We start from the raw sequence: 14,757 nt of genomic DNA, 5'->3' as shown, positions 1-14,757 counted from the left end.
CATGGACATAATTCTCTAACCATCTTAAGTAACGGCTAGGGAATAATAGAGAGAAGGCCAAAAGGTAAAGCTGATTCTTTAAATGGGTGAGTCCAGTCATAGCAAAGAATCCGGAAGGTTTCTGAACAGGGCTGTGTTCAGTTACTTCCTGTGGACATTCAAGACCACCACAATACTGAGATAATAAAAGTGAATATATTTCCTTTTTAGGTGACTCCACTAGTGATGCAGGTAAGACCTTTCTCATCTGTGTTAAGTGCCGTAGATGCAAATGCATTTTAACGTCCCCTGTGTGCATGATTCCCATGTACTGTGTGCTTTTGTAGGAGTAGTGAGGATGCGGGGCATTGCTTCAGAATCATCCACTGGTAGTAATTAAATCCTAGAATTTGTATCCCCATCCATAGTTGTACAATAATCCCCTCTAGTGCACTCTCTAGCCTTTGACGGGAGGCCTCCCTTTAGTGAAAAAGATCCATTCTCCTTCCCAAAGCAGCCCATCCCATCTTGGGCTACCTGTAATGGTGAGGGATCTGTCCTTGGATCAAGACTAAATCTGCCTCTGTCACTTCAGCCTTTGGGTCAAGTTCTTCCACTAGAGAAAGAGAAGTCAAATTCCCCTCCAACATGATCATCCAGTAGCAAAGTGTTCTGCCCAATAATCTGTCTTCCCTCCACCTCTCCTCCAACTCCCTGTCCCAAATCTAGGATAAAATATCCCCACGTACTTCAAGTGAGCAGTGTGGGACTGTCTTCCATACCTGGAGCCCCCATCCCAACTGATTACTGCCCTCTGGATGCTCTTCAGCTTTGCAATATCATTCTCAGATGTGCCCAGATGCAGTCAGTCAGTCAGTAAGCATTTATTAAGTGTCTGCTTTGTGCCAGGGTGTCAGGCCTGCACTTTAGGAAGGTCCCTTTTGGCAGTTGAGTGGAGACGTGAGAAACAGGAGGCAGGGGATCTGATAAGCCGCTATGGCAGCCAGACTGATTATGTTGCTGGAAGAATGGTCTGACCAGGGCACCCTCCCCCGCAATTGAATCCAGCAAAAATTCTTAACCATCTCTTACTTGAAAGACCCTGCGCCGATTCTAGAGACACAAACAAAAAAGCAAAAAATGCTCGTTTGAGGAACTTTTGTTGTGTTGGGGGCTGCAACATACACAGAAACAAGTAAATGCCAGGATGTTGGCGAAGAACGTTCACAGCGGCCACTGAGGAAGGGAAGCTGAGGCGCCCTTTGGAAAGCAGCGAATCGGGAACTGAGATCACATAAACTTGGGGAGTGACAGGGAGAACCAGGTCCAGAAATGGAGGGCCATCCCCTGAGGGAGGAAAGGCCTTCCCAGAGAGGCTGAGTGGCCATTGTTCTAGAGGTTGGATCTGGTGACCTCTGTCTTCTTTTTCTAACTCTAAAATTCTATGATTCTCTGTCTCCACCTAAGTCATAAGGCAAACCTAAGCCTGTTGTTCCATCTGTAAGGAGGGATAATCATGACAGCAATCTCACAGGGTTGTGGGGATCTGGTGAGGTGATATGAAGATACTGCATGAGCGTTGGTCATGAAATGATGTGAATAGGCAGCTTTGCCAGCCTTGAAATGCTGTATGTCAGCTCTGTGCCATCATCGTCGTCATCATCACCTTTCCTCACTTCCCTCCTCCTGCTGCCTCAGGGAAGTTTGATTGGATCTAATACCTGGACGAGTCACGTTCCTACAGTTTTCTATGACATTCAGTGGTTTGTGAACCCATGTGCGGGTGGCCTTTTGGGATTACATCGCCCGCCCTCTGCGGCCCCTGAAAGCATCTCCCTCAGGCCCTGGGAGGCGGTGATGACATCATCGCCATATGGCCCCCTCACCATTATCAGTAGGGCTTAAGTGGTAGACCTTGGCCTGAACCACTGCCCCCCTTTCGCTCTTTGGATTTGCGTGCTCTTTGCTCAGGTGGATAAAACAATTGTTCTCTGTAATTGCCCATCGGCGTCGGGATATGGCCGCTGCCGCCGCCAAGCATTTATCTGTGTTGTTCATGTAGAGAACTGAAGACATTTTGTTGATTCTCTGCAAAAATCTTGGGAAAGCTCATGGGCAGCTCTCCCCTGCCCAGTTTACAGGGGACTTGAGATTAGTCTGGCACGCTCTCTCTTATAAACTGAGATTTTATCAATTTTATTGATATTTCTTGTTTTTCCTTCACCTTCACTTTTCCACATTGGGAGCAAAGACTACAAGAGAAAAGAGGGGAGGGAAGAAGCAATCATCACCCATCAAGTGAGTGTGCCAGAATGTGCCGAACTCTAGATCCCAACTGCTGATGAAGGGTGGGGCTCTTTGTCTCCTCCCTTTGCAACTAAGCTCAGCCACTCATACTAAAAAAATTTGGTCTCTTTTTCTTCTTTTATATGTGTGTGTGTGTGTGTGTGTGTGTGTGTGTGCGCGCGCGCACACGCACAAGTGCTCACTCAGGCTTTGCCTGGTATATTATAAGCTACTGATAAAATGATTATTAATGGATTATTTTCTCGGTTTTGTTTACTTTTCAGCAATTTAGAGAAGTTTTTCTGGGCTGCTTTAGATTCTTCCCATTCATTTTTATAGCTCACTGATAATCCATCGTATTTCTTTCCCTTCATTTCCCCTTCATTAGGCAGCTGCTTTGTTTCTAGTTCTTTGCCAATCTGAAAAAGTATTTTTCTGACTATTTTAGGTCTTCCTTTCCTTCCCTCTTGGCCATCCTTGAGGCATATGGCACGACCTGTTCTTGATGAAGTCATGCTAACTATCCCGTTAATCTGGAGACCATCTGGAATTGTGCCAGGAATTAAAATTAAGCTTAGAGTTTGCAGACTCTTGTCCTTTTCCTATTCCTCCTTTCTGTTCTTTTTTAAATTTATTTTTAATTGGAAGTTCTTTGCCTTTTCCCAATCTTGGGCCACCTGTCCCACTTTGTGCATTATTAGAGATCACTGTCAGGGGCTTGGTCATCACATTTACCTGTTCTTTCTGTACCTTGGGATGGAGTTCAGAAGGGGCCGGTGGCTTGACCTCAAGGGAAATGAGAGACTCCTAGTTTCTCTTGCTTTGTCTTGACTTATTCTTTCCTCCTTATCCAGAAATCATTCTCCTTTGCAGAAAAAGGTAAAATCAGAGTCAAACCATTTGTCCCCATTGTCATATCTTCCCGTAGATCTTGGCAATTTTAGCACATGCTGCACTTGAGGACCTGGGATACAGTTACTTGTTGTTATTGTTATGTTAATGCTAGTTATTATTGTGGGGGTTTGTTATTATCATTATCGTTATTTTGGTCCATTCTTGAGATTTCATTAGTGTAGCGAACTTCGAGTAAGGACAGTCCTTGCTTCCTGATACATCAGTGTCTCTTGGATCTTAGAAGATTTCTTGGGAGCACGAGACTAAGGGACCCTTGTCCAGCCTCTCAGAGACTGACATGTCAAAAGGGGGGATTAGCTCCATCCCCAGTCTCCTGCTCCCTCTGCCTTTGCTGATGTTACACTTAGAGGACCCTGCCTGCATCATCATCAGTGCTCCCCTTTTGTTTAAACATCAAAGTTGCTTCATTCCCATGAATCACTAGCCAGATTCCTCCCTCTTCCCTCATCTGTTAACTCAGTGAAATTGTCTCTGCTCGGTTTCAGAATTTCCTTCTTGAACAACTTTCATCCCCATTGGCTTTAAGAATTTGGCCAGTAGAACTGTTAGCGAGTCACTCTCTGAGGCTGCCCAATTTCTTTCCCCAAATCTGCAGTCAATTTGGACCATCTTTATCTTTCTTCTTCATCGTGAATCCCAAGGTGAAGCTGGTCACGTTTCCCTAATTTGTTCCCACCCTTTCTCCTAACGCAACCAGGTCCTTCTTGGTCCGAATCCGATTCTGGGGAGAGGTCACATTGCCGGGACTTGGCAACCGATGGAGTGCGATAGTGAGAAGCAGGGAGGCTCTGAAGCGAAGCCCCTGGCTGACTGGGAAGATGAATTCCTGTATTTCAACATGCCCTAGAAATGCAAATCCTCTTCCCAGACACTAATTTCCTAGCTACGTGCGGAATCTTCTTGTTTCCTGATGTCCGTGCATCAGGAGGCTGCAGCAAAAAGCACTTTTTGTATGCCGGCAGGCTCCACTTTCTTTCCTGGGATGTAGAACTTTCCGCTTTTCTTCTGGGAAGATCATTCATCCTCCTGACCTTCATGCCCAGTGGGCAGTGATCATCTAGGATGACAGACCTTAGAGGGTACTCCAGGTGGTTAGCAGGCCTTCCTCCCCCTGGGGATCAGGTGAACAAGTAACCGCCTGGGCTGTTGTGAGCAGGCAAGGCCCCAACAACCGAAGCTTGGCCCTCCTTCCTTTGACTCTGACTGCATGACCTTCTTCTGAGACCACGGTGGTGGCCCCTTGCTCCTCTGCCTCCAAGGTCCTACGATTCCCTCAATGAAAATACGGGCAGGAGACTTTATCTGCAAGATACTTGGCCAATCTTAAAATGCCGACTAATGGGCAGCTGGTTATTTAGGCATTCACATGTGCATGCCTATGGATCTATAGAGAAAGTTCATTTTATCCATTTATGATTCTATTATTATTAATATTTCCTTCTGTCTTTCCACTTGTCAGGATTACCCTTTAGTGTCTTCTGATTTATTTTCTTTGCTGCTTTAACCTTGAAGCTTTTGGGGCATCTGCTCATGGAGCATCTTAACCTGCTAATTTGACAAACAGATGGGCCCTCTTTTTGGAGCAAGACCAACTTGCACCTGGAGCCTAGATAACAAATTACTTGACGGTGGGTAAGAGATAAATAATGGTGGACTGCATGCAGGATGCTGAAGAATTCCCTTGCCCATTCTTCCTGGGAAATGATCTCCTCAGTCCTCTGGTATTCTTGGTACTGGTGTTCCTTTCTAGGGGATCCAGAATGAAGCTTTATGCAGCACTCGTTGAAATTCATCTTGGACATCATTTAGCATTATACTAGCAAATAGTAAGGCAACATTAAAAATAGTAATGGCCAATCATGTGTGTTCCTGGCCCGGGCCCCCTTCTTGGCCATATGCCTTCTCCACATAACTCATGTCTCTGTTCTTTTCCCTTCCACGTGAGGTAACGCTTAGAAAGTGCTTAGCACAGTGCCCAGCACATAGTAGGCACTTAATAAATGCTTATTCCCTTTCCTTTCTCTTCTTTCTCCCTCCCTCTCAGCTTGAAAAATGCATGTGACATTGTTTAGAGAACCAGGTTACAAATCTGTGACAAGGTGACAGTTGGGCTTCAGTGGTTATGAGTAGAAATGAATTCTGTGGTTTTAAGATGTGGATTGTCTCGTGTCTCTCTAACGCTCGTTGGTTGGGTCCTTTGGGAAGTTGGGACTTTGCTTGAGAACCCAGTGACAGAGACTGTAAATGTGCCCCGAGTTAATGGGTTGGGTTCCTTTCAGTTTTCCTGATTGGAAACTTTATGTGTTTAGAAGGAGAAGTTGGAATGGTTACCCAGGAGAAGCCGGCGATATCAGACAATACCGAGATGCCCAGTGAGCTTGCGTCTGGCGTCCCTCCAAGGTGGGTGGTTTTTGTTTTCTTCCCATCAACTGCCCGTTGTTATGCCATAGAAACAAGGACCAGTCTGGTGCCCACAGTGTTCCAGCATCGACTTCATTTGTGGCAATTTCTTGTTCAATACGGATCAGATCATACTTGCGCAGACACGTGGCAGCCGCTTCTGTGGCCTGAGCATGTTTAGAAGTGTGTCATGGGATGTGAGCGAGTCTCTGATTACTGAATTATGCTGAGATGCTCTAGTTTGCAACTACCTGAGGGCTCCCCTCCTAAAGAGACTTTTAGGAAGACTCCTTCCTTCAGGCTCCCACACTGCTAGCAGCTAATTAGGATATCCAACATACCTCCAGGCTTGCCAAATATTTTATATGTGGGTGTGTCTCCTCCCTTTAAAAGCTATTATCATCATCCCCATTTTACAAGTGAGGAAACCGAGTCAGGCAGAAGTAAAATAACTTGTCAGGAACACACGACTCAACTAATAAGTGTCTGAACTCTGGTCTTACCTGTTTCCGGCTCCATCCCTTGGGCTGCGGTCAACTACAAGCTTTTCTGGTGGGTGTTCTGTGCCTGTGTACAGGAAACATTGTTTGCCTTCAGTATTGGTGAAGGTGATTTTTTTTTTCCTTTATAGCCAGCCTCTTTTCAAATGAGTGATTTAGGCTTTCTCTGTGTGTTTGCTTTCAGAAGAATACCTCGTCCTGGCAGTGCTCGGCCAGCCCCACCGCGAATCAAGAGGCAAGAAAGTGCGGAAGTCCTGGTTCCAGAGAGGTACGAATTATGGGCTCAGGACAAGCGTGGCTGAGAAAGGTCCTTAACCCTCTGATTGTTTTAGGATGTTTGCTTATCTTGCAGTTAAAGCAAAATACAATTCATTTTGTTTCATGCAGTTTTTGAAGAATTCTTAATACTCCAGATAATTCAAAGCCTAACTTTGAAGGCTATTATAGTTCACAAAAATCTCCTCTAAGTAACCCTGTCTAGGATGGTGACTGATCAGAGCTAAATTCATCAATGTGAAATAGACTTACTTTAAGACTGCTGGGAGTGACGGCATCTAATCCAACTAGCCGTGATTGCCCGACTTCTGGTGTCATTGTGGGATCTCTTAAATCATGTTTCCAGGGAAGTGACAAGTAAAGTGCATTTGAGCAAATGTTTGGTATCCTCTGAACAAAAATGCTGTCAGCTTTTTTACTGTACATGCTCCTAAGCACCTCCTGTTCCAACTTAATATTCACAGCATGGATAAATCAAGTCAGCATCAAAGGGAAGTTGTCTTTACTTGTTGACTCTTCTTTATAATATTGTTTTTGCTATTAATTATTTATTCCACAAGCCACCCTTGACTTAATTTCACTTTACTGGCTTAGAAATAACTTTCTTTTGTTCTAAACCATTCAGCTCCACAGGGTAGAGTAATTAAGAGATTTAAATAATATATTTAGTTATGTCAAGTTAAGGGACAAGATGTTGGTGATAATGATAAGTGTTTTCTAAGATGATCCAGCTCCTCCCATGGCTTTTCATTGGTATTGTTTCTCAGTGCCGAGACAAAACCCTGTGTTTAGACACAATGTGTCTCCAATTGATGAGAAGCCCTTAATTTACATGTGGAAAAATAAAGTCACACTACATAATGACAAGTGGATTCCATAAATTAGAGACTTCTTTCTTCTTGGGTTGAATTCACTTGTATTTAATGTTGTCCTGTGACCTTTCCCCACTTAAGAAAAACCACTAGCCATCAGCATTTTATTTCGGGGAATTAAACTAATTCATAACTTCACTTTTAGGTACATCATCACTTAGGACTTTTTGCCAAATAATCTCATGTCTCCCCCAAAGCCGCTATTTTAGTTGTCACTGGCACAGACTTACATGCAAAGCAAGTCACATGGGGAAAATGGAGAAAGAACTCTGTTTTGGTTAAATATCACTCATTTGACCAACACACTCACAGTTCTTCAGGTGCACATATGTTATTTAAGTAGAAGCCTGGCACAGAGTAGACTTGACTTTGTTTTCAAACTTAAGTCAACTCTTATATTTTTCATTCATCCCCAAATTCTTAAATTATTCAGTGAGAAAAACTGAAAAATGAGGCAACTTACTCAAGCTAGAAAAATGTGGTATTGTTTTGGTATTGTTAGGTCCTACTGATTGAATTGGAAAGAGCTAGGGACCCATTTAAGTCACTTCAGATTTTTTGACAGCATCTTTTGGTAGATTTACGTAGTAGTAGTAGTAGTAGTAGTAGTAGTAGTAGTTGCAGTAGTAGTTAATAATAGTAATGGTTGTAATAGGTAGTAGTAGGAGGAGGAGTAGAAGGAGGAGTAGGAGTAGTAGCAGTAATTGTAGTTGTAGTAGTAATTAGTAGTAATAGTAGTAGTTAATAGTAATAGTTGTAGTAAGTAGTAATAGTTGTAGTAGTAATAGTTGTAGTAGTAGTAATTGTAGTAAGTAGTAGTAATAGTAGTAGTTGTAGTAAATGATAGTAATAGTTGTAGTAGTAGTAAATAGTAGTAATAGTTGTAGTCGTAGTAGCAGTAATAGTAGTTGTAGTAAGTAGTAGTAGTCGTAGTTATAGTTGTTGTAGTGGTAGTCATGTGTGGGTGCTGGTGGGAAGTAGTGAACTGAGTAAAACCATTTGTAAAATGAGCTGGAGAAGGAAATGACAAACTACTCCGCTGTCTCCCAAGATAACCCCCTATGGGGTTACAAAGGGTTGGACATGGTTGAAATAACTGAACGACAGCAAACTAGGTAGGGGTCCTTGCAGGAACAATAGCCACAGCAATCATTGACGTGAAGGTTTAGGAAGCTCCCTACCTGGTCTCTCATTGAGTCCTCACAAGGAGCCTGTAAAGTAGGCGGTGTTATCATCTGAGGCAGGAAGAGCTTTGGTGACCTGCCGGGGGTCACACACCTAGAAAGTGTCTAAAGAAGGATTGGAACTCTGGTCTTCTGACTCCATGCCATCGTCCCTGGTCCTTCCCTCGCCCAGCTGTAGACATGATGCTATCTGGGAAATGTAAACACTGATTAAAACAAGATTAAAGGGAGTTTTTCTGCATCTGAGGGTAGCTGACAGTTGGCATCACAAATATTCTCCATCCTGGAGTCTTAACTGGTGTCCAAAATGGCATTTACGAAAGAATAAATGTTTAAAACGGCATGAGTTTTGAAAGGCAGAGATGCTGGTCTCTCTGCGTTTCTAGCATACACTTCACAAGCATTCCCTCACGCCGTCTCTTCACCCCATGCTTGGTAAGGAAGCCGGAGGTGGGGAGTAGCGGGACGGACTTAAGTGTCAAGCCTATGGCCAGACTTGAAGTAGACACCTAATAGAATAGAGCCACAGAAATCTTCAGAAAAGAGTGTGAGGAAAGTGGCTCCTTTTGGCTCCTGACTAACCGGAGTTCTCCTTTCCTTTTAGGACGGGCAATGGGAAGATGGTCTCCAACGTGATCATTGACTCGCAGAATTCGGACGATGAGGAGGACAGCCAGTTTGTGGTCGAGGCCGCCCCTCAGCTCTCGGAGATGCCGGAAATGGACACGGTTTGTGACATTGAGCTCGGGGGGCTCGCTCTTTCACTCTCTGTGCCAACGGCACCTCCAGAAGGTCCCCCTGGAGATGTGGTTTTCCGTGGGTTGGCCAGGTCTTCTCTAATTCTGGAATGCCCTTGCAAGCCGTTTAATGTTGCCCTCTGTATCTGGGTTCTCGGGTGGGTGAGACGGCCAGAGGGCAGCAAACTTAACCCGGTTTGTGTTTTTGGGCAGGCACCGGCGGTCGAGTTGGAGGACGATGAGAAGCACGGTAGGTCCTGCCTCAGTTTTTCAAAAGTTAAAAGTCATGACCGTCAGCTAGACGGAATGAGGAGTAAGAGCTGCCCAGAGCCTGGCCGGAATCAGACAGGTGCAGACAAACTGGCAGCATCCCACAGGTGGAGGAAGGGCGCTGGCTGAAGCTCCACTGCCTCTGGGCTCGCCCCTGCCCCCTCTCCCTTCTTTCTCTCTCTCCCTCCCCGTGCTGGGTTGTCGCTCTGCGAAGGGCAGCCTTTGTGCCAGGAGCTGATGGAAAGGATGAGAACTGCTTGTGTCTGTGTAGCCCTTGAACATACTGGGGCCTTTACATCTGTTCATTGGGTTCACTTGAGGGCCTAGGGAAGGAGTTAGTGTGACCCCCATTTTACAGGGGAAGAGACTGAGCCTCACAGAGACCGGTCCCTTTAATGGGCGCCAAGATGGCAAGGGCAGCTTCTCCCCACTCCAAGTCCAGGATGCGGGGGCCAGGCCCGGTTTCTTCTCCGTTGGCTGGGGGGTCTTTGGCTGCCTTGTGGTTGCCCCGGCCTGTAGGTGAGTTAGGAAAGCTGCCTTCTGGCTCCTGCTCCCCCCTTCTGAACAGCACCATCGTGGCTTCCTCACCTGCAAGAAGAAGTTGGCGAGCAGATTGCCTGCTCCTGGGAAGGGGCTGGCAGGCCGTTCTCTGCGCTACCCACAGGCGATTTTCCCAGTCTCTGCCATTTCCGAGGTCCTCTCAAGTCTGGCACTGAATGAAATCTCTCACTGAATCGGGGAAACTGTCTACGGCAAAGAGCCAGAGTCGCTTTATCTGTCGTCACTTAACATTGGGACTTTTAATGGGCAAAGTTTTGACTTGAAGACGAAGCCCACTCCCCACCTTGTCCTCAAGCCCACAATATGTGACGTAGTTGGACCGATGCATTTGGGGAACGACCCCTCCGGCCGAAGTTGTGGAGGCTCCCCCTTCGCAGGGAGCCAGCCTCTGAGCACTCAAGTTTTAGGAATGGAGAAGAAAACCTTTTTTATAATAACTTTATTTTCCCAAATTCTCACAAAGAGTTTGCAGCATTTACCCACGTAAAACCTTGTGTTTCAGACTTTTCTCCCCCACCTCCCCAGACCGTACTTTGGAGTGAGGGCGGCCACCGTTCTGAGGAAGGGGGACATGGGCGGGCTGCCAGGCCGTGTGCCCGGTGCCGAGACACCCCGCAGATAGTCGGCTCTGCCCCTGCCCTCGAGGGAGGCACTGGAAGACCTGGTGGTTGTGCCGGGCCTCTGGCACACTCATTCATTCCTCAAGCCTTTATTAAGCCTCTGCTGTGTACAGCTTCCTGCCAACAGCTGGAGGCAGGAGAAAGAGGGCGTTCTGACCAATTTTACTTCTGAGGACCGAAGTGTAGAAGGCCCAGAGGAGCCCGGACAGGAAGGGCCGGCCATTGCCCGCAGCCTCGGCCTGCTCACGGTGTCCTCCTCAGTTAGCTCCGTCTCAGCAGCCCTAACAACACAGTAAAGAGAAATGGATACTGGCCAGAGCTTGCCAGCACACGGACTGAGCCAGAAAGTTGCCTTCCTGGTCTTGGACCCCAGGCAGCAAGGAGGGGCGGAAGGGGCCAGTGACCCCTTCCAAGAGCACTTGGGAAGGGGCTTCATACCGACAACGGGGGCTTGAAGAAGCTCAGCTTAGACGGGAGCAAAGGAGCTCTCTCTGACTTAGTGAGCGTGAGCCTGCCCCTCTCCCCACAACTGCTTCCTGGGGGCCTCTGCCTGAGAAAGCCAGGGTCAGTCCCCACTCTTGCCAGCCATTCTGCCCTCGCCCATGCCCTGCCACTCCAGAGGGGACCACGCTTGAGCCCTGTAGGCAGGGCCTCCCAGAGAGAAGGGTAGAAGTCCCCCTCCCACCTCTCCATGCCCAGTGCCCACGCACAAGCCCCTGTGTCTGCGTCTCTGAACCAGGATAAAACCCAAGGTGATGAATGTCACCCATTGATGGGCGTCCCTGGGCATCCCAACCTCAGACTCTGTCTTTCCTACAGGTGGACTCGTGAAGAAGATCTTGGAGACCAAGAAGGATTATGAAAAGCTCCAGCAGTCCCCCAAGTCTGCAGAGAAGGTAAGGAGCCGCCCTCACAGGAACCATGATGAAGGTGCCCATAGTGAGGGTGCCCATGGTGAGGGTACCCGCGCCTGTGCGCCTGTGCTGTTTCTCTGTTTTGTGCCCTGGGAACCGATAGGCCCGTCTCCAACAGTGGGTCAGGGCCAGAGTGTGCTGGCGGGCAGCTGGCACAATCCCTTGGGGTGCTGGGCATCCTGGCCTGCAGAGTCACCGCTTTTGGCCCCGTTTCTCTGTGACAAGACACGGCCAGGGCCCCTGTCACTGTCCCCCTGTCGCTGCCCCCCTGTCGCTGCCCCCCTCTGGAGCCCCACCAGGGCTGAAGAAGTGGGAGAAGCCAGGCTGTGGGCTGGCATCCTGAGGCCTGCAGCGACGGACCAAGGGCACACAGGGCTTCTTCCAAAGCAGCCGACCTTGGCCCAGTGGTCTTGTTACCCCCAGCCCCAGGTCCATACTCTGGGTTTTGTCTCAGTGCATTGGCGCTTGAAGCCCCTCTGTGACCCCTGGTGCTCACTGCCTACTGACTTCGAGGGGGGCCATGCCTTGGTGGTGTTTAGGGAAAGCAGGGCCAGCCCCCCACCCTATAGGGGGCGTGCCCCAGCAGCCACCAGCGGGGTCCCTGGGGAGCAGAGGGGTCTGGCTTTGGCCCCCTAAGGGCTCCTCCTATAAGACTGGGGAGAGCTCGGGCAGCTGCCCCGCCTGAGATGGCCATCTTCTGAGAGGCAGAAGGGCAAAGGTTAGGAACGAGTGGACATAGTTCACCTTTAAAATGGCCAGCTCAGAAGAGCCCGCACCCCCAGGGGAGCCCCCCACAGGCCCTTTCAGCTTCTTGGAACGTCCAGTAACTGGCCGCCTCCGGCCACCGAGGGCGCTGAGGTGCAGAGTGGAAGCACCGTCCCTGAAAGTCACTCTGGGGCAGGGCAGGTTTCGAACGGAGGACTTCTGGCTCCCGGGCCCGCTGTTGTCCTGGGCCCTCTGGGATTGTGGGTAAGCGCAGCCCAGCTTGGCAGCCATTGAATTTCCATTTGGAATCGTTTTCTTCCATGTCCCTGGTTCTGTTATGAGGATCCGGGAGGGGACGTCAGGCTCATCCCTCCAGGCTCCTTGTAGCGGCCTCCCTCGGTGGTGAAGCGGACGGGTTTGCTTTCCTGCCTGGGCCGGGCAGTGCCACGGGGCCAGACCATGGGGCATGGCCAGGGGGGCAAGCCAGGGGCTGAGGGGAGCAGAGCAGCGGCTTCCCTTGTGAGCAGCAGGGTCTGATCGGAAGCTCACCTCGGGGAGCAGAGAGGGCCAGGCCATGTGCTTTTTGGGGACTTTTCTGGATTGCAGGACCCGGGTCCGCATTTCATGAGCATCTCGGGGCCCCCGTCCTGTGGCCAGCAGGGCGCACTGGGGGTCGTGAGCAGTGGTCTGGGCCGAGGGCAGGCCACCTGTGAGGCGACGCTGGAAGAACTTGCGCTTCCTGTCGTCCCGGTCACCTGGAAGAAAACATTCCGGGCCCAGGTCGGGGCTCCACAAGCCCGAAGCCTCTTCCTGTCCTACCCGAGGACTGCTCATCTTCAAGAGGAAATGTGCGCCGGCCACGGCTCTCAGAGCAGAGCGCGAGCTTGTTCTGGGCGCTGCTCCCGGGGGCCTCCTTGAGGGCGACCTTCGGGGGGCTTTCACTCTGACGTGAGTCATCGGGGTGCTCAAGGAGAGTTTGTTCTTCCATGGTTTTGCCTTCATGGTCCCTCTCGGATTCGAGACTGCGACTTTGGGAAGACTTTTCTCCTCTGACTTGGTTTGTGTCCATGCTCTGGTGCCTCCTTGGGCTTGATGGAGTGAAGGGATTTCCGAAGAGCTGTGGCAGAAGTGGATTTACTTGGAAGTCGCCCCTCCGTTCCTTGCTGGGCTGGATGTGAGCCACCGGGAGCAGGGTCTCCGCCATCTCCGCCCCTCCCCTCACTTCACTCTGTTCAGCCCGGCTGCAGCCGGCCCACTCCCCCCAACCCCCGAGGGACGAGGTCAGGACGCAGAGCAACGTGGATCCGGGCAGAGTCTGTTGAGAACCAGGATCCCCGGGTGAGGAGGCCCCTTGTGCCTGTGCTGCTCCTGCCATGTCATGGCCGCTGGGCGTGGGTGCGAGCTGTGCCCTGAATCCGCCACGCAAGATGGGTCGGGGTTACTTGTGACTCCGTGAGCCCATTGGCGAAGATCTTGGGGGCCGGCCCCTTCCTCCCCGAGCTTATTTGATGGCTGAGCTAACTGAGGTGAGCTCTCCCATCCAGGAAGTGTCCGAGGCGCCCAGGGACGTCCCCAGCTGCTCACCGAAGAGGCTCCACTTCGGGCATCTGACCTTTAACCTCTCAGGCGGTTCTAGAATGGATGGTAACAACACCCTCCAGGGGGCATCATTGGGGCAGCGACTGTATGTCCAATCGGGTCTGAGCTTGGGGTGAAGGGACGCCCCAGCTGGGGGGGCCGGGTGCCCGTGCAGAGGAAGCAGGGGGCGCTCCTGAGGCCAGAGAAGCAGCAGGTGCCCAGAGGAAGCCCCAGGTTCCAGTGGGGCCTCGGATGTGGTGGGAGCTGCTTTTAGCCACTTCCCATCTGCTGTTCTCCAGTGGGGCCAGAAGGGGCTGGCACCTTCCTCCGAGGGCTGTTAGGGGGTCAGATAAGCCAGTCACAGTAAAGCCCTCACAGGCCCCGTGCCAAGGATGCTGGAGAATCCCAGGAGGGCCCGACAACACCGGGGAGTCCCAGGAGGGCCCTTCTCTCCTTCCACCCTCAGCCCCCTCCCAGGATGCAAGACTCTCAACTTGCTGTTCCTCCATGTTGCCACAAGGGGCTGCTGTTGAACCACATCCCCAGCTCCTGGGCCCCTCTGACCCCCAACTCTTTGGACTGCGACTTTGTCAGCATCCTGTCAGAAACAAGGGGAGGGCATCAAAAAGGCCTGCCTTGTGCTTGTTTGTGGACCACTGTGCTGCAGGAGGGGGGGGTGCACGAGTGGTCCTGCTCATCCAGGGGGCTGGCCCATGCCAGGCTGCCCGGGATGGGCTTGGGAGACGTGTGAGGCTCCCGGGTTAGTTAGTGGAGATGGGCAGGCCCAGGGGGCGACCGCGGAGTTAGCAATGTCCTAGCAGAAAGGGCCCCGTCTGCCGGGAATAGGTCCGGCCTTAGGCCTCCGAGTCAGGCTTGGGTTTGAGGGCGCAGTTTCTGCACCAACGCTTCCTGTGGTTTCTCTAATTTTTATAAGGGTCCTAATGGAAAGAGTGCTGAGCT

At 50.1% G+C, this 14,757-nt stretch overlaps 1 protein-coding gene across 9 annotated transcripts in view; it reads left to right on the top strand.

The window, feature by feature from the left end:
* Nucleotides 1-14,757, top strand: part of TRAF3IP1 (TRAF3 interacting protein 1) — a 63,278-nt gene that overhangs the window by 36,846 nt on the left and 11,675 nt on the right. For 5 of the 9 annotated variants that reach the window (XM_051998746.1, XM_051998750.1, XM_051998747.1 and 2 more), the window contains 6 exons: nucleotides 211-231; nucleotides 5,490-5,580; nucleotides 6,265-6,348; nucleotides 9,017-9,140; nucleotides 9,363-9,399; nucleotides 11,420-11,496. In XM_051998746.1, coding sequence (XP_051854706.1) covers nucleotides 211-231; nucleotides 5,490-5,580; nucleotides 6,265-6,348; nucleotides 9,017-9,140; nucleotides 9,363-9,399; nucleotides 11,420-11,496 — 434 coding nt within the window. The remainder of the gene's footprint in view (nucleotides 1-210; nucleotides 232-5,489; nucleotides 5,581-6,264; nucleotides 6,349-9,016; nucleotides 9,141-9,362; nucleotides 9,400-11,419; nucleotides 11,497-14,757) is intronic. The other 4 variants (XM_051998751.1, XM_051998748.1, XM_051998745.1 and 1 more) reach the window with 1 other exon arrangement.

The sequence above is a fragment of the Antechinus flavipes genome, chromosome 4, assembly GCF_016432865.1.
Source record: "Antechinus flavipes isolate AdamAnt ecotype Samford, QLD, Australia chromosome 4, AdamAnt_v2, whole genome shotgun sequence".
NCBI lineage: Eukaryota > Metazoa > Chordata > Mammalia > Dasyuromorphia > Dasyuridae > Antechinus > Antechinus flavipes.
Note: the sequence above shows the minus strand (reverse complement) of the source record. Positions and strands in the feature narration are given on the sequence as shown.